The 20,503-nt window shown below is 47.5% G+C and overlaps 2 protein-coding genes across 6 annotated transcripts in view; one reads left to right on the forward strand and one right to left on the reverse strand.

The window, feature by feature from the left end:
• LOC135915994 (protein O-mannosyl-transferase Tmtc3-like) overlaps window positions 1–20,503 on the forward strand; it is a 953,411-nt gene that overhangs the window by 40,605 nt on the left and 892,303 nt on the right. The window lies entirely within an intron of this gene.
• LOC135915992 (lysosomal protective protein-like) overlaps window positions 1–20,503 on the reverse strand; it is a 268,663-nt gene that overhangs the window by 21,388 nt on the left and 226,772 nt on the right. Inside the window, exons 1-3 of one of the 3 annotated variants that reach the window (XM_065449180.1) lie at window positions 7,316–7,631; window positions 1,351–1,473; window positions 388–601 (exon numbers count right to left, since the gene is read on the reverse strand). In XM_065449180.1, coding sequence (XP_065305252.1) covers window positions 388–554 — 167 coding nt within the window. In that variant the 5' untranslated portion in view covers window positions 555–601; window positions 1,351–1,473; window positions 7,316–7,631. Of the gene's footprint in view, window positions 1–387; window positions 602–1,350; window positions 1,533–7,315; window positions 7,632–20,503 lie in introns of those variants that run through there. The other 2 variants (XM_065449182.1, XM_065449181.2) reach the window with 2 other exon arrangements.

The raw sequence follows: 20,503 nt of genomic DNA on the forward strand, positions 1-20,503 counted from the left end.
GCCATCTAGCAACTTGAGCATGCCGGAGAGCGCCCTCATGAGAAAAAAGAAGTGCGAGTACTGTCCTCCTCTCTGAGTAAACCAACTTAAAGACTGGAATTATGCTATCTAGCTGCCACAGGCTAGTTTTAAAAATGCTGTATAGCTTTAAAAAAAAACCTTCTGGAGAGCATATTTTTTTCTTTGACCTATTTCCCATTGCAGAATCAGCCACCTTCAACATAAAAATGCGTTTGATTCAGTAGAGACTGTGGAATGGTCGTTCCTATTTACAGCTGTATCCTCTACTCAGACACCGGTTCAGCCTTAATAAAGCATAGGTAAAGCGTGCGAAGAACAGTGAACAGAAGAGTCTGCTGTCCCACCATTAAAATAAGTGTGCCGTACCAGTAGTGGAGCTGTCGACCATCGGCAGCGTTGAGGAATCCGGAATAGTGTTTGAAGTTCACCGGTTCGCTGAGTCCCGGCACACTGGTCACTTCCCAGTCAGACGGGTCAACGGCCAGCGTAAGGAGTGGCAGTACCCAGACACCAAGAAGTGCAGCGAAGCGCATTATTTCCCCAAACAAGTGTAGTGTCTGAATGAAATCTATCACTGAAACTGAACAAATCACCACAATGGTAATACAGTGCACAGCCGTCTAGTGCTGAGTTTAATGGTGTTCTATGTATAAGCCTGCGAATGTTTTGCTGACTATCTTGGTGTCCTCATGATAGTTTGGAGCATAAACTCGAAGAAGCTCACTTAGGTTAGTCTTCCTTGTACGATTACAGCGGAACAAAAACACGTGTACTCGCTTAGGCTCATTAGACTCTGAGCTTAGACTTTGAGAGGGAGAGGCTCTGAGCGAGTCTCTCAGTCCAGGAGTTGTTTTGTTGTGTTAAAGCCCGTAATTTTTTAATATACGAAAACAAGAAAGAGGTCCGAGGAGTAATGCGGCTGCTATTAATTGCTGCTAACACCACTACACTTGCGGCTGTGTATAACGTATTTTATCCGACAGCCTGAGCTTTGCTTGTGCATGCAAATGAGCGTCTATCCTGTTTGTAAAGTGACTAATGGCTGACTATGTAAATATACTTAGCTGGTAATATTTTGCTCCCACCTGCTCGTTTATTTTTTTTAATTTTTTGTAAGTAAATTAGTGTTTTTCCTCAAGTAAGTTAGAGCGGAACAAGTATAAAGCATAACTTCGCGGGAAGCAGAAGCCTGCATATCCTCTTTTATTATTGCGTTTTCCTGAGACAAAGCGAGAAAACCTCGGGAATATTGTTGAGCGTGCCACATGGTCGTTTCATTTTTAATCTGTGGCCTCGCACAATGAAAAATCGACGTGAAAGTAAGCTTACCGTAGCGAAGAAGGCACGACGACCTAAGGCGTTCCGTCTCTTTAAGTCTGGTGCTTGTTGCCAACGGTGCTTCCTTCCTGGTAGCGTATCCTTGCTTGCTGACACTGCAGCCTCAGCAGCAGCCTGTGAAGAAGATAGCGCTCTGCTTTACTGGAAAGACAGCGCGGTTCACCTTTCGCTCTCCGTCGCACCGACAGCGAAATATGCCCTGGTGTGTGCAGTTCACTGCTACGGACGGCTTAGGTAATCAGTCGTGTTTTTGTTGACAGTGTGGCTCAAATTTCAGCGCCGCGCTAACTGACACACTTTCGCTTGTAGTTTTTTGCCACGAACAGCGTAGATTCAAAGTGACCCCACGGCCATGATTTTGTAGCGATTCCCTTTCCGATGCTATTTTTTCGCAATTTTCGTGCTTCGTTAGTGGCCAGAATGACGTTCCGCCTACGTTGTATAAAATTAACGAGACGCGAAGAAACCAGACAAAGAGCTGCTCATTGTTCCAATTTTTTCTTCTCTTTGCAGTGCCCGCCTGCCCCGTTTATTCGTCTTTTTCTACAATCTCCCGCCCCCCAGTAGCGCTGTCCAATTCAATCTTGTACAATTTCTGCACTGGCCTTCTTATAAGCTTGCCACTTGAGCTTTCACACAGCAGGCTCGGATTATTCCATCTTGACCAGGGAAGACGTCCGCGACTCGTCCCAGTGGCCAAATACCTCTAGGGATGTTAGGTTCCTCGATATATGCTACATCATCTACTTGTAGACTGCTACTAGGATGCGATGGGTAGAGGTGAAGTGCCCGCAGCTCGAGGAGGTATTCTTTCTTCCATCAGATCCACAGGTGGTTCGCGAGCTTCTCGCGGTATCGCAACTTCTTGCTGAGGTCACGTCGCGTAGCCTGTGCACTTCGAGCTTCGTAGTCACTGTTTGTTGGTTTGCTCTGGAGAGGCAAGAAATGAGCTCCCGACCAGAAAATGAGCAGGACATAGTGGAGAAGGCTCTCTAGCGTGCGTATACGTATTGGTTAGGGGTCTTGAATTGATAACCGCCTCTACCTCCTGCAGTACAGTCCCAGTTTGTTCGCTATTCAGCTTGCTTTTTCACAGCACTTTGCGTAACGCAAAGAAGACTTCACCGATTGGATAAGTCTCTCCCACCAGCCGCCCCACCAAGGCGCACCTGGCATAATAAATTTCCATTCTATGCGATGGGTCAAGAGCAAAGATGCAAAGGGAGAGTTCTTCATGGTATTCCAAATGTCCCATAGGTCTCGCGATGCTCTCTTATATGCGAGAGCATTGTCGGAGTACAGTGCTACGGGCACTCTTCTACGAGCCAAAAACCTACGGAACGCTAGTAAGAAGGAGCTTTAAGAGATTACACTCGTCAATTCAAGGTGTACAGCTCTCGTGGTCGCACATGTGAACAACAGAATACAACCTTTGTATATAACTCCATCAGTCTTATGTTGCTATACATATAGTGGGCCTGCAAAGTCAAATCCCACAACTTCAAACGGCTCTGATGGGAGAAGCCTGCCTTCAGTCATTGGCGCAAATTGCACCTTTACAGGTTTGCCATTGTATTTTTTGCGGAGAAAGCAAGCATTGATGATCTGTTTAACTTCTTGTCGAGCACGTATAACCCAGTAACGCTGTCGAATCTGCATCATAGTGCTTGCAACACCGCCATGTAAAACTCTACAGTGAGCCTCAGTAACAACTAAGGCCGTGAAGGGATGCCTTTGCGGTAGAATAACCGGATGCTTTTCGTCATACATAGCATTCATTCTTTCAAGTCGGTCACCAAGTCGAAGCTGCCCGCTGTGAGACCAGGTAAGGGTGGAGATCGCGCAGTGCGGAGTGTTTCTGGACAGTGTCTCTAAGCCGAAGGTGTTCAATGTCATTCGTGAATACTTCGAGCTGGACACGACAGATCCAGAACATTTCAGCCTTGTTTAGCTCCTCTGTCAAAATAGTTCCACCGAGCGACGTTTGAATACGACGACATAAATCCACAAATCGAAATGCCCAGGCGGTGACGCGCAGGAGATTCTGTAGGTTGCCAAACTTCCTTAAGTCAATCAGGGTGTCTACTATTCTCGGCGCTTGAAGAAGTAAATGTTGCGTGTCACATTCTGACTCTTTGTAGATCGGCGTGCTCATGTCCGAGTCTGTAGGCCAGGTTGAACTTGGCTGGGATAACAATTCAGGTCCCCTCCACCAGCTGCGACATATACGTAGAATCTTTAAACATATGCCCCTAGTCAATAAATCTGACGGGTTGTCTTATCCTGGGCAGTAATGCCATAGCAATGGGTCAGCAAATGCTCGATTTCAGTCACTCTGTGCTTTACAATCTGACCCAACTTGTTACGGTCACCCCGGATCAAGCTCAATGTGATCGTTGAGTCTGTCCACATGACGCAGGGAAAATGCGTTGAATCCCACGATGAGCGGATGTATTTTAATAATCTGGCTCCTACTGCCCCATCCATGAGCTCGAGCTTCGGCATTGTTAAAATCTTGGTAGGTGATATTCTAGACTTCGCTACTATTAGTGATGTGGCGGTATTTCCGCCGTCACCAACTGTTCTCAAATAGTCACATGCTCCATAAGCCTCCAGGCTGGCGTCGACGAATATATGCAGCTCTGCCTTCTCGACCGCTCCATATAGCCCATCTCTCACGCAACGCGAAATCTTGATGAAGCCAAGCTGGATTACGTCTGCGCACCACGCTGTCCATGTCGTCTTGATCTCCTCTGGTAACTGGTCATCCCAAGACTGGCCTAAAACCTACAGGCGCTGATACAAAAGCTTTGCAGTGACGGTGAAAGGCGAGAGAATACCAAGAGGGTCGAAAATTCGGGAAACAGCCTTGAGAACTGTACGTCTTGGGTCCGGCTGAGCTTAGGCTAACTATTGGGCTATAGATTTGGAAGAAAATTTGAAGTAATCAATTTCGCCATGCCATTGTATTCCCAAAACTGCAGTTGATTCCCTTGATGCAGCTTCCACTTGCTCCTTCTGGTTGTCGAAAATGTTCTGTAGTTGCTGGTTATTGGTCTTCCCTTTTCTGAGACTCATGCCTGCATCTCGCATAATTGCCTTCGATCGCTCATAGATGCTCAGACCATGTTCGAATGTCTCTGCATCCACCAGTAAATCGTCTACATAAAAGGACTTCTTCAAAACAGAAGCAAGCGCTTTGTCCTCACAAGCATTGTCCAAGTGGTGATGAATAGTCGCCATGAGCAAGAAAGGGCTTGGTGTTGATCCAAATGGTATCGGGGTCATGCGCCATTCGACAATGTTAATGTTTTTGGTGACGGGAATGGCATCAAACCATAGAAACCGGAATGCATCTCGGTCGGTCTCCTGTATCTCAATTTGTAAGAATGCCTTCTCGATATCCGAGTTGATGGCGACCGGAAACCACCGAAAGCGAAGCAGTACTTGTGGTAACTCTGGGTTGAGGTTCACCCATTTATCCAGGCTATCGTTGAGTGATCGAAAGCCTTGAGCGTGTGACGATGCGTCGAACACGACCTGGAGCTCGGTGGTCAGCAATTGCTCTCGTATAACTTCCCGATGTGGCACATAATAGGTGGCCCGATCAATAGGAATACTCTTAGGTACCACTTTAGCGTGTCCTAGTTCCAGGCATTGTCAGATGACTGCGTTGTATCACTCCAATAATCCTTCATTCATCGATAGCCACGTTGTCAGTTTTTGTAGACGTGCGAGCGTGGTATCATGGTTGCTTCCAAGTAGCTGTTTCTTATCTTCTTTCCAAGGCAGCGCCACGCTATATCTGCCATTTTTCTTGCGGATTGTTCCTCGGAACCACGCAACAGACTCAGGAGAGAGAGGCTCACCAGAATCTGTGATGCCCATTGCTTCGAGCTGCCAGAACGACTGTAGAATCTGCAACGTTTTGTCATCGTCAGTAATCGTTTCCACTCGCAGAACGCAGACCATAACGTTGGCGTCGCAGTCAAGAAAGGCTTTTTGGCAACTCGGTCCTTGCAGTGTCCACCCGAATGCCGTGTTGACTGCGACCAGTCCTGGAATTTCTATGCTGCTTGCAACTTCTCCCGTCATGATTTCCCAAAGATGGTCAGCTCTAATCAACAAGTTGAGGCCGTTCTCAGAATCCGCTTCAAGAAAATTATTGTCGTCAGCAAGAAATTTGCCCTCACATCGCAGCTTCCGAATGAAGTTGTTATCAGCTGTCGGCGCAGCAATGTCGTGACAGATAATTGGAAGTATAATTGCTTGAACAATATGGATGTCGGAACAGTGCTGACTACGCAGTGGTATTTCAACAAGCTTTCGTATTTCAGCAGAACTTGGGGATACTACTCGCTCGTGCTAGACGCAACACAAGCTTAGAACGATTGTAATTCAACTTTCAATCGCACGCTAGTCGACAAGTTCTCAGTGGAACAGTGCTGACTATGCAGTGGTATTTCAACAAGCTTTCGTATTTCAGCAGAACTTGGGGATGCGTTGCCAAACGTGTTGAATGAAATTCTGTTTTCTCCCAGTACCTGCAGTTGTAGTTTTACAGCCAGATCTTCTGTGATAAATGATCTCTGATTGCCTCCATCCATAATCCCTCTGATGTATCTGGACCTGTTAGGTTTAACGACAAAAGCGCGAAAAGTGTGCAGGTACACTTCTCTGTCCGTTTATTCGCAAGCGTTTGTGGAATCTCTGTCGCAAAGCATTACTGATTGCGACGAGACTATCCCTGCTGTGCTACCTGAAGCCACCGCTGGTCTCGAAGTTTCCGCTGTAGTACCTTTCGTTCTGTAGTTCGGGTCACACATACTCGAGGCGTGTCTTCCGTGACAAGCTGAGCACGTGAGTTGACATGGCAAGACCGTGCCTGGTGACCTCGTGATGTACATCTATAACAGCGATTATTCTTAGCTAGCTTCTCTTTTTTTGGAAATAACAGATAGGTTGGCGTCGCAGGCGCGTGTACTGGGCTTCTTAGATCGACAGAAGGAAGACTCGCTCCAGCTGTATGATGTACTGCGCAGTATGGAAGCCGTGCTGCTCCCTCGAGTTCTCTCAGCACGGTCATCGACAGACCGTTGTGATAATGTGTTGCACTGCTCTCGGCTTTCTAACTTAACACGTGTGAACATGAGCAGCTCTTTTAAATCCGCTTCCGATATTGCAGCTGCCAGTGCTGGCTCCGAGAGGTTCGTATCAGGCCCATGTTGACGTAAAGTCTGACTCCGCTTTCCTCGCGCATGTGCAAGAATGATTTCGTATGCCACTGCCTTCTGTAGAATATCTATCAGCATTGCAAAGAAACTGAGAGTGGGTACGTTTAGTGCAGTTAGACAGCAGATATTTAGTTGCGCGGCATCATACAGCTGCCTGAGGCCGCGTACGTCGCTTCCGGACTTTAAATGAGGTAGATGGCGATGCGCTGTCATGTGGGGCTGCACTACCCTTTGACGATCGCCAAAACGTTGTTTGAGAAGTCCTACGGCATCTGAGTAGCAAGCTTCAAAAGTCGGTAAACCGGCAATGGCCGCTGACGCTTCCCCGGCAAGATAACGCCTCAAATAGAAAAACTTCGTCGTTGTCGATATAGCGTTGTTAAGATGAACAGTCTGCTCGAATAGCTCCCAGAAAGGTGCCCATTTGTGAATGTCGCCTTTGAATGTCGGCATATCAAGATTCTGTAGCCTTTGGCCAATTCTGGGCATAGCGTCAGGAACTGTCGGGGTTGCATTCTGAGGAACAGACTCCTCTGTACTGTCCACGCGTCCCAAAGCGTCGATCTTGCACCGAATCTCGGCAAGCATGCTGATAGCTTCATCGTTATATTGTGCAGTAGTTACTTATTCTGCTTCGAGCCCATCGTAGGCAATGTGCTCTTCGAGTGCATCGTTAAGTTTCGAGAGCCCGTTGTTGCTAGCAGATGGATGGTCAAAAATACCTGAAAGCTTGGGCTTGTCCACGGTATGATCTGTAAGTAGCAACTGTGCTTCCTGCAGAATCTTGTGCTCGTCGAGCCGACCACTTGGTCTTGAGCCGATCCATTCGATTAGCTCTTGATAGATGTCTGGTCTCCACGCCGATCATGAGTGATGCGTTATCCAGTCATTTCTCCCGCTTGCAGCGCGAAACGGTGGAGTAGAAGGCCCTGGAGACGTGCGATGAAGGTAACGAGTCCGCACGGAGGTTTTCGGCACCAAAGTGTGTAAAACTAACGAGACGTGAAGAAAACAGACAAAGAGCTACTCATTGTTCCAACTTCTTCTTCTTCTCTTTGCAGTACCCGCCTGCCCCGTTTATTCGTCTTTTTCTACATACGTTATCCATGAGACCTGCCAGCCACGAACAGCGGATGATAACAGTGCCATAAAATCAAATGGAAGGCAAAGTTATAAATCCCGACCCAGTCCGCATAGTGACGATCAGTGGGTTATACCGTCGCAAATCATGTGTCGTGTCACCTAAGCCAACCTGGGGCCCGATATATGGCGTAAAACTATTGCATTCTGCTTTTATAGAAATCTCCTGACGTCAAATTTACGCAACCGCTGACGCAACCACTTGGAGGTGACTCGCAGAACAGCCCATTCAAACGCTTACCTTATATATCAGAGGTCACTTCTATTTGCTTTCAAAGCTGATAGCATTGCCCACCTGGACAGGTTTTTCTTATCTAGTTGGATGACAAGAGGCGAGGAGCACGCAGAAGTGCAGAGGGTTCCGGTGGAGCTGACCTAGCGCAGTGAAAGTGCACTCGCGGACAACTTTCTGTGGCAATGAAGGGAAAGCTACGGAGGCAAAGCGCGCAGAAGCGAGAGCGCTTCCGAGAAAAACGTTCCACATTTTCTCCCGCGTAGTTTAAGGTGGGGTAGGAGAAACATTAACAAGTTATGTACAACACCTAAGTAATGTAAAGTACACCACTCAGTGTTGAAGTTGACTTACATTATGCTTTTTCTCTTCCGCCTCAGGGCAAACGCGAAACCGCCACACGTGGAAGCTGCGTCTGTTACGAGAAACCAAAAGCTCTATCAAGCGCTGCCGGACTACTTGACGCGGTAGCGCATGTGAAGAAGCTTCGCACCCGTAGCTTTGCCTTTAGTGGCGCCGAAATTTGTCCGAGAGCATAGATAATCGATCGAGGAGGTTGTTCCGACGTCTACGATTGGTTCGCCTCCATTTGCTTAGCTTGCGGTGGCTAGTCGAAACTCGCGGCGGCCTGTAACGGGGAGTTGAAAATGCCGCTTGTCACGTCTCAACACGGTCAGAGGCGTTAATTAGACGTTCGCCACGAGGCAACCACCAGCCATCCATCAGCGCCTACCAAAAAGTAAACTCAGCGTTGACACCGACTCCTGACGGGTCCACAAAGGGCACTCACACCCACCACTACCTGACAGCCTAAACTAATGATGAAGAAGGCCAACGTCAAAATGATACCGAAGAACGGCGCCGGCTTTGCATTCCCGGGTTGTTATCCTGTCACATATTACATACCATTGGCGGTAGGAGGGCTATTAAAGTAGGAGTGCTAGCTGCTAAGGTAGGAGTGCTGCTACGGCAGGAGTACATAGGAGGTGGGAGTGCTGCGGAACGATGCGATATCATGGGCGTGGTATCGCAACCGATTCGATGGTTGTGATTTGCCGCGATACAGTCATCGGATTCCCTAGTCGACTCACCGAGGGAAAACAACGGTATTAAAGGCGGGAGAGAGAATGTGTAGTAAGTAGAGAGAATGTGTAGATACGTGCACGGACAGTACTTGAGTTAAAGCCGCTCGCGCAAACCAGACGGCAAAGCGATGTTGCACACGCACCGAAACGGCTCGACAACCTTATACTGCCATGCCATATTTTTTTTTTATTTTACGAAAAGAAATCAATTCTCGAAGCCAGCTCCAAGCAGTCAGTGCCAGTGCGATCAGCGGACAGCCATCACCTATTACTTTCAGAACGGGGAGTTTCCGGCTATTAAAAAATCAGTTTAGTAAGCATATTTACGCTTCTTTAGTGCGAACACATTACTTTGACGTGAAGTGTTATCGAGGTTTTGTGACCTCGCGTGACAGGCAGGCGAAGTGGGCGCACACGGCAAAATTTTATCCAATAGCAAAAAAGGCATAGAATGTGAAAATATTTTTTTGTTCGACCTATTCATGCATAATCAGTTTGTACATGTCATGTCAAATTGGGTGTTATCGTGACGTCTCGTCACAAACAGGCGAAGTGGACGTGGTCCAGAAATTTTTGACCAATCATGGAGGGCTAATGGCAGACATAGGAACAGATCGGGGGGGGGGGGGGGGGGGATAGCTTTACGTTATAGCGCGCCCTGGGCCGGTATAATGTAGGTATTCCTTCCACTTAATTCTAATATGTCACTCTTATCATCCACCGTTCATGGCCGGTTGAACCCGCTGATAACGCCAGCGGAGGCAGTTCTGACCACTGACGAAGCGAGACACGGAAAGACATTGGCATAGGATAGTTACAGTACACCAGTCCTGATGCTATAGTGATTCCTTTCTCCCTTGATTCTATCCTCTATTATCCCCCACCGCTCATGACCCGTCGATCACTGGCTAACGAAACCGGAGCGCCAATCAGAGCGCTCATGAAATACGAAAAAGAAAGGAAAATAATCGTTGCATTACATTCTGGCGCGAATGGCACATTTCCACATTAGTTGCGACATGATCACAGTCACGCATGTGGGCGGAAAACTAACTACAAAATGCATTCGCATGGGCTAGCACAGATAGATAAGCAAAATCCTGGTATAGAAAGAGACACGCACAAACTAGCATGGCTGTTGCCGTGCAAGATTTCGCTTACTGGCTACGGCAACGAACTTGGCTCTAGTCTAGGCGTTGCTGCACGGTTTCTAAACGTACGTGTTGCAGCGCCCATTTCTTATATGTGAATGCGTAAAATAATTTTGCTAACACGAAAAAACCGCGCTAAGTGCGCGCCGCACCTGCAGCCGATGGAGCTATGCCGGACATTTCGCCGGCTGTATACGAATCCTCCCGCGTTCTCTACTTTGAATCAGTGTGTGAGAATGCGACCAGCACTGGAGTCTGCGATAGTATACGCGAGGTTTCGATATTCGGCAAAAATGAGGAATTCGACAGCGTTCGGAATATAGCCTCGAGTTCCTTTGCTGTACTAAAATGCGTTGCATCACGGCGCCGGCAAAGCGGTGTCGCGGCTTCAGAAGCAGACATTGCCCCATTGCAATGCGTACGGTGGTGACGCGAGACTAAAAAAAGAAAAAGAAAGTAAGACCCATTGCACTCGAACTGTCAACTTGATTCACAAGCTCAAGGAAATTAAATAAACACGTACACTCTGTTATGCGTGCATTTTTATTGGTTACATGAGTATACCGCCTCCACCACCCCTTTGTATGCGTAGCTGTCGTCGTCACAAGCGTGGGTTGTACAAATCTGAAGATTCCATGGCCTATTTCTGCCGCTCAGTCAATGCACCAGGACTTTGTCGGCTCTTGCACCGAAACCTCAGCGCGTGCGTCGCTTCTCAATCAATGCGACTTACGCGCTGCACACGCCCCCCCCCCCCCCCTCAAGCGAAGTGCTTATTCGTCAGTCATTAATTTCGCCGCACATGAAAAACCTCGCATGATGCGCATGCTTGACACAGATACAAACCCCTTATGAAGGAACACTGGAGCATGACTGTGCCATGACGGCGGCATATTGTGTGCGCCATGCGCACTTCGCTCTCCAAACAGGAAATGAGCAAACTGGCTTTTTCTATCCGAAGAATGGATTCGCGAATGTGGTTCTCCCGGGAATCCACTTTCTCATTTTTTTTCTTCGTGTTCAGCTTTCACGCACCGTTTGCGTTTCCTTCTCTTCTTTCTGCTTTTATTGATTTTCTTTTTTTTTCACGCGCATCAGATGCTAAGCTACGCTCCCTAAAGGGCTGCAGAAAATAGCGCCTCATCCTCTCTAAAATCTCTCTCTCTTTCTCTCTCTCCGCGTGCATCAGCCTTTCACCGCTTTGGCCGCCACCTGTTGCAGGGGGATCGGTCAGCTGAGGGGCGGGTAATCCGAAAGTGGCCTGACCGGCTTTTCTCGTTGCTAGGCGACCAGGGGAGCGTCGTCGCACCGCATGGTCGGCAGTGCATCTCCGCGGGGACGGCTGCTTTCACTTGGCGCGAGGGAAGCAAAACAACAACAACAAAAAATGTAGAGCGAGGGGAACGTAGGTAGGGGAGGACGCGTTCAGGGAATGATCGCCGATCTCCAGTAAATAATTACATCAGCAGCGACGCGCATTCCCCTCGCTGCAAACAGCCAAGAGGGAAATGTGTCAACATCCTTTTGATCTTTCTTCTTCTTCGGAAACGAGGCAACGAGCTTCTTACCGCCAAAGTTCTTTGATGTCGCGTGGCGTGGAAGCAGTATCAGAGACCGGCATCCTGCCGCGCACTTTAATTCCTCCCCGTCGGTCTGACTCCTGCCGGGAAATATGAAAGTTGTCAGCAATGGTTGCACTTCTCCGCTGGCAGGAATGAGTGGCTGGCATTTTCATTCCCTCGGGAATAAGGTTACCGATTTCTGGCTTACTATGTTTCGCTCTGTGTTTAGCTCCGATGTTTCTGCGACCCTTCATTCATTCATATATATATATATATATATATATATACTTTGTTTGAGCCACACGTGTCAAAAGGGCCGCGCCACGAGTGAGATCCGGCAGCAGGTCTTTCGTAAGGTGCGCGAGGCCGTCCTCGAAGCGACATATATAAGTGAAACACTGGCCAGGGCGAGGCGACGTTATTGCAAGACTTATTACTCTGTCTAATGCCGTCTCCACCCTGCATTCGTTAGCGGTAGCCTGCGTGAAACTTCAGATTGCTGACGCTCGACACTTCGATTCGGCGAATATAGCGAATGGCTTCAAGACTTCGTTGGCGGCACCGTTGAGTATATAAGGAATAAAAAGGAAATGAAACGGAGCATTGCCGAGTGGCAAGAAAGGTTGCAAGCCAGTTGACGAGGAGATGAAAAATGCGATTTGTGCTCGGTAATAAGACCTTTGAGCCGACGTAGGTCAATAAGCATGCGTGAATCGCTTCTTCTTCTTTTTTTTCTCGCACACGTGTTGGTGATAGCGACGAGACTTGAATTGATTTCGAATTGCGTGCAGGGGCAAGCTAAATCCTGTTTTTCTTCTAAAATACCCCTCTCCACATAAATCACTGGATAAACTGCAACAGGTTACCTGGAGAAAGTTGCAGATTGGCTCATTTGGTAACCCTTACAAGTATCCACTAATATATCCGGTCTTCTCCTCTCCTAAAAGGCGGGCCTGACACATATATTGAGCGACTACCCCGGGCTGAAGGCTAGGGCGGAGCTTAATAATACTTCAAACTGGGAGGTAGCGGTGTCCAGCTCGGTTCCCGCAGTACAGCTGAGGACCGTCAGCTGGGCTTAGGAGATCGCCTAAAAAGTCAAGGGCTTACGACCACCTCACGCCACCTGGCAGATGAAATAACCCAGTAATTCAAGGAACTCCGAAATCTGACGAAAATTAAGTTTTCCCTCCTCCTCCTTCTAAAGTGTGCCCATTAAATATTTTGTTGTCACTGTCACCAAAATGTTTCCTTTATTTTATTGTATGTTTCTTTCACTTGTCTTTGTTTCTAGTTTTCTCTATGCCTACCTCTGGGCCTTCTTGTACATTCTCTTTGACCAATACCCCACGTGATTGTGAGCCATGTTTTAAGGCGTCCACAACCATTTACATTGATGCTGTCTTGGTCTGTTGAACGTGGGGGCGGAAGCCATCACGTCTTATAACACAAAAACACAACCAGCTTAACGTGAAATGTTGGTGGCGATGCTTCGATAAAATGGTTTATAAGTGATGCATGATAGACATCGTGGTGGGCGCTCCAGTTTCAATAAGAAGAACATTTTTATTGCGTATCAGACTGGAAATTAATAACTATTTTATCTAGGTCCTTAGCCATTCTGCAAGCGAATCGTGCCAGTAACCGCGAGACAAGATATGTAGGCTAAGAGTATGTATACTTACCCATAGATTGCTTCAACATACATTGAACTGAAACATATAAGAGGACGTCTTGGTTTGTAACGGCTTTATTGCTTAGGGGCAAGTAATTACAGAGGGCGTCAACAATGGGGTACATCCGGAGTACTTATTACCCGGCCTCTGAACCACAGCCAATCGACGTCGCACTTCAAGAATATAGAACGCGCGCACCAACTCGACGTGTACTGAAGCAGAAATCCTACTGACCCTGCTGCTACTGCGACGAAACGCTGCCTCAAGGCCAGACATAATTACGTATGGCATCTTACGGAATGTGCCGGATAAACAAAAAGGGCAACCCTTAAATATCGTAGACAGACTGTCATAGACAGGTCAAATAACACGGCATGGAAAGAGGCGTGCGAGCATCACACGCGTAATGCGTAGTTCATGTAATAATGCGTAATGTACTACGTGTAATGCGTAGTAATAAGTAGTTCATATGCCCTGAAGGCACCACCACCACCATCTATTACAAAGCGACTAAATGTGTTTATTTGGATATTAATAGGGACCAACACGAAAACTGCATAATAAGTAGTTCATATGGCCTGAAGGCACCCGTATACTAAGTAGTTCATATGGCCTGAAGGCACCCGTATACGGGTACCCTCAGGCCATATGAACTACTTATTATGCAGCTTTCGTGTTTGTCCCAATTAATATCCAAATAAACACATTTAGTCGCTTTGTAATACGATGGTGGCGGTGGTGGTGGTGATTAGACTGCAGGCGGTGTTAGCCTGGCAGACCTGTCTGCAATTGCTCCGCCTGAGCGTATCTTTCTGCGCCAACTACGTCACCATGTGTCCATTAGTCCTGTCTCTCGCAAAAATGTGAGGAGGATGCATGACACTTCCATTGTCGTGATTTCACGGTATACGTCCGTCTGGATTGTATATAATCACGCAGCACACGGTTTGACGTGTGGTTCCAATGACGCGCATAGCTTCAATATCAGCTCCCCTGTCAGTCAGTACCGTCTAAGGTGCTGTTCGCAATGTTGTCGAGCACCAACCGACTACAAAACGCGCTCTCTCTTCGCATGGGATCTCTGTTGAGGGCACGGAGAGCTATGAAAGTATAGCCCTGAAAGTCGAATCCAGAAAGAAGCCGTGGCAACTGACGCTCCCAAAATTATGGCAAAAAACTTCGCTACGTAACATCCACACGTGCAATTTTCGCAGTCTATCACAGTTTGACGTCGTGTCAGCGTTAATCGCTTCTTTTTGGCTTCCCCTCGGGTGATAAAACACGATGAGGCCTCGCAGCGAGTCTAGAGTTTCGCAGGACCGGGCAGTCGCATTCTGGCAGAGCCGAAATGCACAAAGGCGCGTACACCTGAATTTTAATCCTGGTAATAAATCATAGGTTGGCGAAGTCAAGGCCCGGAGGCCCTAACTACACTGTCTCTCATATCCCAAGTGACACCCTCATAGAAGTCAAGGCTGATCAGTCAACATCACCACAATTATCAGCGCCAACGTTTCCATAGATATACCAGCTTCATAAGAACTCACGTTCCAGTGCATGTCAGAATACTTCGCAGCAGCGCACGCGAAGCACATAGCGGTTAAGCATTCGTACTCGTTTCTGATCGAATCGGTTCAAGCAGTCGATCTTGCTACACTGACGCTCTTCGTACGGAGCCGTCATTGCCCACATAATAAGGAGAATGTGGTGGTGATGGTATCCAAGTGGTCACTCACGCCGTTCTGTAAACATGCGAATGCGGCCTCGCAGTACCAAACGAACTGCAAGAGCAACAGTACGTTAATATTCCGGAAGCATTTTGCGCGTTGTAAAGCGCCATCAACGTATTTATATGCCCACTGTAGGAGGAAGGCCTCTCCCAGCGATTTCTAATTAGCCCTCTCCTGAGATAGCTGATTCCAGGTAGTGTCTGTAAATTTCCTAATTTCATCACGCCACCTAGTTTCCTGCCATCCTCGACAGTGCTTCCTTTCCCCTATCACACACTCTGTATTTCTAATGGACTTCCGGCTATATGCCGCACAAATTACGTGGCTTGCCCAACTCCAATTTTTCCACTGAATGTCAGCTGCCACTACCCCAGTTTGCTCTCTGATCCACACCGCCCTGTTCTTCTCTACTAACGTTACGCCTAAGATTTTTAGTTCCATCACTCGTTGCGCGGTCCTTAACTGGTTCACAGAATTCTTTATTAATCTCCAAATTAGTACTGGTATAATGCAATAATTGTGTCCTTTTCTTTTCAACGCCAGCGGTTAGCTCCCAGTAATGATTTGGTAATGCCGACCGTACGCACTCCGACCAATTTTCTATCTTCTGTAAATTTCCATCTCACGATCAGGATCTCCTGTGAGTAATTGATGTAGACAAACATACTCCTGCAGTGATTCCAGTGGCTGACTCGCAGTAATTAATTATTGTTTATTTGACAGGCCATTAAAAATTAAATTTTGTCTTCCGCATATTAATCTTCAACCCTACCCTTACATTTTCTCGGCTAAAGTCCTCAATTATCTGTTGCACTGTGTCCCCAGAGTTACTGAACAGGAAAATGTCGCTGGTAAAATGAAGGTTGTTGATCTATTCGTCCTTGATCCTTACTCCTAATGCTTCCCAGTATAACAGCTTGAATGCTTCTTCTAAGCATGCTGTAAATATCATTCGAGAGACTGTGACTTCTTCTCTCACCCCTTTCTTGATAAGTATTTTTCCACTTTTCCTTTGGATAATTAAAACACGTGACGCCGGAACTATCACTGAGGCAGAGTCGAAGCGAGTCTGAGGAGGTGTGGATATGAGCGCTGTGGCTGAACGTAAATACGGAAGTTGCGCATAAATGAAATATTTTTTTAGTTGTCAATCTAATGGCTGCAAGTACTACGGCCTTGATGGTCGCGCACCTAACGGTCTCTATCTTCTCTGCTTTGGCAGTCTGCTCTTAACAGCTGAATTGTTTAACGCAAAACACAAGCGCCTTTCACTCCGCCCGCCATGCAATGCAACCATCGAAGTCAGGAATCGAATTCGTGAGCGGAATCTAATAGCTAGTGATATCCGACGGTGGTTTGCAAGTGACGCACTTTTTGTGAATGCTAACATGACACTTTCTGTAAGAATGCACGTTTGAACTTTGTAGAAAACAACGTAAGGTGAAGGCACGATATTTTCGTGAATCACGCTAACGTACAAGTACAGGGATACGGAGATGCGCCATGACCACTTGTCCTCTTTGGGCTAGGAACATGATCGCACTCTGTAAACTGCAGTTCAGCCAACAAGTGACTAGAAAGAAAGAAAATCAGCAGACTCCACCAATTTCCCTCGACTCTAACCTCATTTGCTGCGACACCAGCAGGCACTCACAGCCGACACCGACATCCTATCACTAACAACTTCTTGAAGGTCGATGCACACGGTGTAGTCCTTGTCCACTACAGTATTGCCTGTTGTGGCCTCCGAAACAGGGGCACATACGCCACGACACTTAGATTCCGTGTAGGGCGCAAAACCGTGCGCGAGTTAGATTACGACAAAGCTAATCCCTAGCGCAGCGCTTAGTGTATTTAACTGCACATTACCGCAGGGGCGCAAGTTCAAATTTCGGTTTTGCTTCTCTTCGCCATATACCGTGGGTGAAAGCTGAAGATGAGGTGGCCTGACGATAGAGGCCTTCGGCTTAACGGAAACACATACCGACATAGTAAGCGTAGTTTCGAGCTCTGAACTGCATTTAGAAACAACCTAGTAGTTTTCGTGATTGGTAGAAAATTATACAGATAATCTTTATGAAAAAAAAAAGATATCAGCGTATGCGAAGTTCAAATAGCTTCTGAAATTAAATATACCTTCTATTTTTTTTTTTGAGTGGCCCAGTCTGACGCGACCCCTTTATTGTGGAAGCTTATTACATAAAAAAAGTTACAATCATCAAAAAATTCGTGTCGAACCATTAATATGGTGTCGGCCGGATTAGCCAGCGAGGTTGTTCCAAGCAACTATGGCCAAACTCCGCGCCCAGAAACAGTCTCTTGATTCGGAATTCGCTCCGGTAAAACTCGAAGAAGGTGGCAACTCACGCTCCTACCCGCTTGGACGCAGACGCGAAAGACCTAGCTTGACGCTTACGACCGGCGTCCAGTGCGCGTTCTTTATCGGTAGCTTGCGCTCGACGCCGATGACTAGACTCTCGCATCTGCTCTCGCTAACGTTCGTCGGAGGCGAAGGCACTGGCCGCATTCTCCGCTTCCTCACGGGCCCGTCGTCGTTCGTTATAGTCGCGTCTCTGCTTTCGACACCTCTTCTCGTACTCGGCTTGTTTTTCGGCCATGCGCACAATGCGTGTTCTTCCCATATTCCCCATTTTTGTTGTGGTTGCAACTGTTGCAGTGGTCCACCTGTGCAATGCACAATCCGGTTATTACACAACGCGGTGGCTACCGCGGCGCACATCCCCGTGTTTTGCCACCGCAACTGCCGCGCCGTGTATTGAGAGCAGAAAACAACAGACGCAGCCGGCAGCAACGGCCGCCAGCGCGGGCGCACTCCCCTATACCGCGCAGGTCGATGCGCTGCGAAATCTCGTGTGCCTTCTTTCTTCTCCACCGTACTATGGTTAGTTCTCCCCTGTTCGGCGCTCACGCCGCCATCTTTTTTGTTCACTTAACGCACATTAGCTAGCCCAGATATAACCCTCCCCCCTCCCCCCCCCCCCCTTCGAGACCACCCATACGGCTCATTCATATAGGTCCGTCAGATAAACAGCTTCGCTGCAAAAAAGAAAGAAAGAAAGAAAGAAAGGAAGAAAGAAAGAAAGAGAGAAGGAAAGAAAGAAAGAAAGAAAGAAAGAAAGAAAGAAAGAAAGAAAGAAAGAAAGAAAGAAAGAAAGAAAGAAAGAAAGAAAGGAAGAAAGAAAGAAAGGAAATGGAATGGTATCATGGCATGAGCTCCGTCGCACGGTTGGTACCTCTCTTCGCCAAAAGAATGCCGTGTTGCAGCCTGCTGTCGCAAATTTCGCATTCCGGTAGAGCGACCCGGAAAGGGTGCTGCCGTAGGACTCTTCGTTAGGCGTAGCCGCGAAGTGTGATTCCTTTCGAGCATCTATCAAAGACAGCTGCAGGTTGGTGCACCCTCTACGATGTCGAAAAACAAGCGGCACGGTACCGCATCATGCAGGCCATGGTGCGGGACTTCTTTCTGCGCACGTCGCCGGAATATTTGTACCCGCGTAAAACACGCACATACACGGAAGAGTGTTGGCGATAGGGAGGAAGGTGACGCGAACATATAGTATGGACATTCTCACAAACAAAACGTTTCACAGGCGTAAAGGTGGTGGGAGACACAGAGAGGGAGCAAGGAGGGAAAATGAAGGCGCGATGCGGTGTAAACAGATCAAGGATATCCTCTGCCGCGAATTCCGCTCGGAGCCCTCCATACTCGACTCGCATATATAACGTCATTCGTTCATTCTGATGAGAATGGCTCGGCAGTGCGGAAGGAGAACCAGCTGGGTTGAGAAGGGGAATCGTGCGAGTTTGAGGGGGCGGGGGGGGGGGGCGGTGTTGCGAGAATTTGACGAAAGCCGGTGCTTGACGGAAAAAAGAAAAGGTTCGTGCAGTTTTGTTTCCGTCGCCACTGCCGCAGCCGCATGCGCTATGTATAGGAAAAGAAGAAGCGAAGGACAAAACGGTGCCTGGAAGGAGCTGGGTTGGAGTACGCGGCGAGCCCCGTGCCATTTCTGCCGACATTTCGCGACGAGCCTGGGGCTCCGAGGAAGCCGCGCCTTCCTTCGAAACTGGTTCGCCGGGGTTTCCGCCGCCGCGTTTCGCCACTGCCCGCGATGGTTTCCTCATCTTGGGAAATTGGTTTCCGCGTTTGTTTACGGCGCCCCGAGTAAAAAGTTGTTGATTGCATTCTCGACTAACGGCGCGTGGTATATAGGCACGCTCCGCCGGGGCAGTTTTTAAAGTGAAGTGCGCCGGTTGCTGGCACTTTTCGGGGCAAAGTGCATTCTGTCGCCCCCTCCGAGTCCGGCCTTGCAGATACGCAGATGTCGGCGTAGGAGCTGCGTGGTAAACCAGCTCCCAGGCATCTGCATCAGTCAAGCAGAAGGAACGCTGTCTTTATTATTATTATTATTATTCTTTTTTTTGCCCTCGAATATAGATAGCTTGGAAAATAAGATTGAGAAAGAAGAAAGCAAAAAAAGTGAGTGGTAAGCATTTTGTTTTCTTTTTCTTCTCTTTTGGAAAGTAAAGTTCGCGCCTTCTACTGATACAGTCAAGTGAAATGTTTGTTTTAATTATTATTTTAATGGCGCCTTCCGTTTCGCGTTTGGCTCCATGAAATAGCCGACGGTACGACATGCTATATCCGGTCGCTTTATGTCGTTTCGAAATGCCCGTGAAGAGGCCCATGGTGTGGGGTTACAATTCACGTTCTCCCAACGTGTCTTTATCTCACTGCACGGAGCTTGTGATCTTGAGGCTCCGTGACTGCGGTTTCACTTTTCTAACGTTAAAGTTATTTTGATTCTGTGAGGACGGGGCTTACACAGGAGTGTAGTAGCATGGGTATTTTGTTTGTTGGCATGCTTTTTCAAAAGTAAACATCAGAAACGATTCCGCCTTTTTACACGACACGACGTTAATGAGGATGGCAAACAAACGTATACTCTCGTGAGGGCCTTATGGTTGTTAGAATCCAATAACAAATAAAATGAAGCAGGATACCTCTCATAACCTAAGACGACCGCAGTATTCTGAGGATAGGGCTTGTAACAACTGGAAGTGTAAAACAAAAAATACATTAAAACACGGTCTTTATCTTACGTATAAGCTTTCCGTGCTAATAAAAAAAAAAGGTTCGTGTTAGCTATACCCTTATGAATATATAGAGCTAAGACTCCAGAGAATTTTCATTTGACGCCCTTAACGGTTCTTTCACTATGAAGAACACCCGAAAACAATAAAGAAGGGAAATAAAGAAGAGAAAAAGGCACGCGGAGACGTTTTCAGTATATCCAGAGTTGTTCAAGCGGAATG

The sequence above is a fragment of the Dermacentor albipictus genome, chromosome 1, assembly GCF_038994185.2.
Source record: "Dermacentor albipictus isolate Rhodes 1998 colony chromosome 1, USDA_Dalb.pri_finalv2, whole genome shotgun sequence".
Classification (NCBI taxonomy): domain Eukaryota; kingdom Metazoa; phylum Arthropoda; class Arachnida; order Ixodida; family Ixodidae; genus Dermacentor; species Dermacentor albipictus.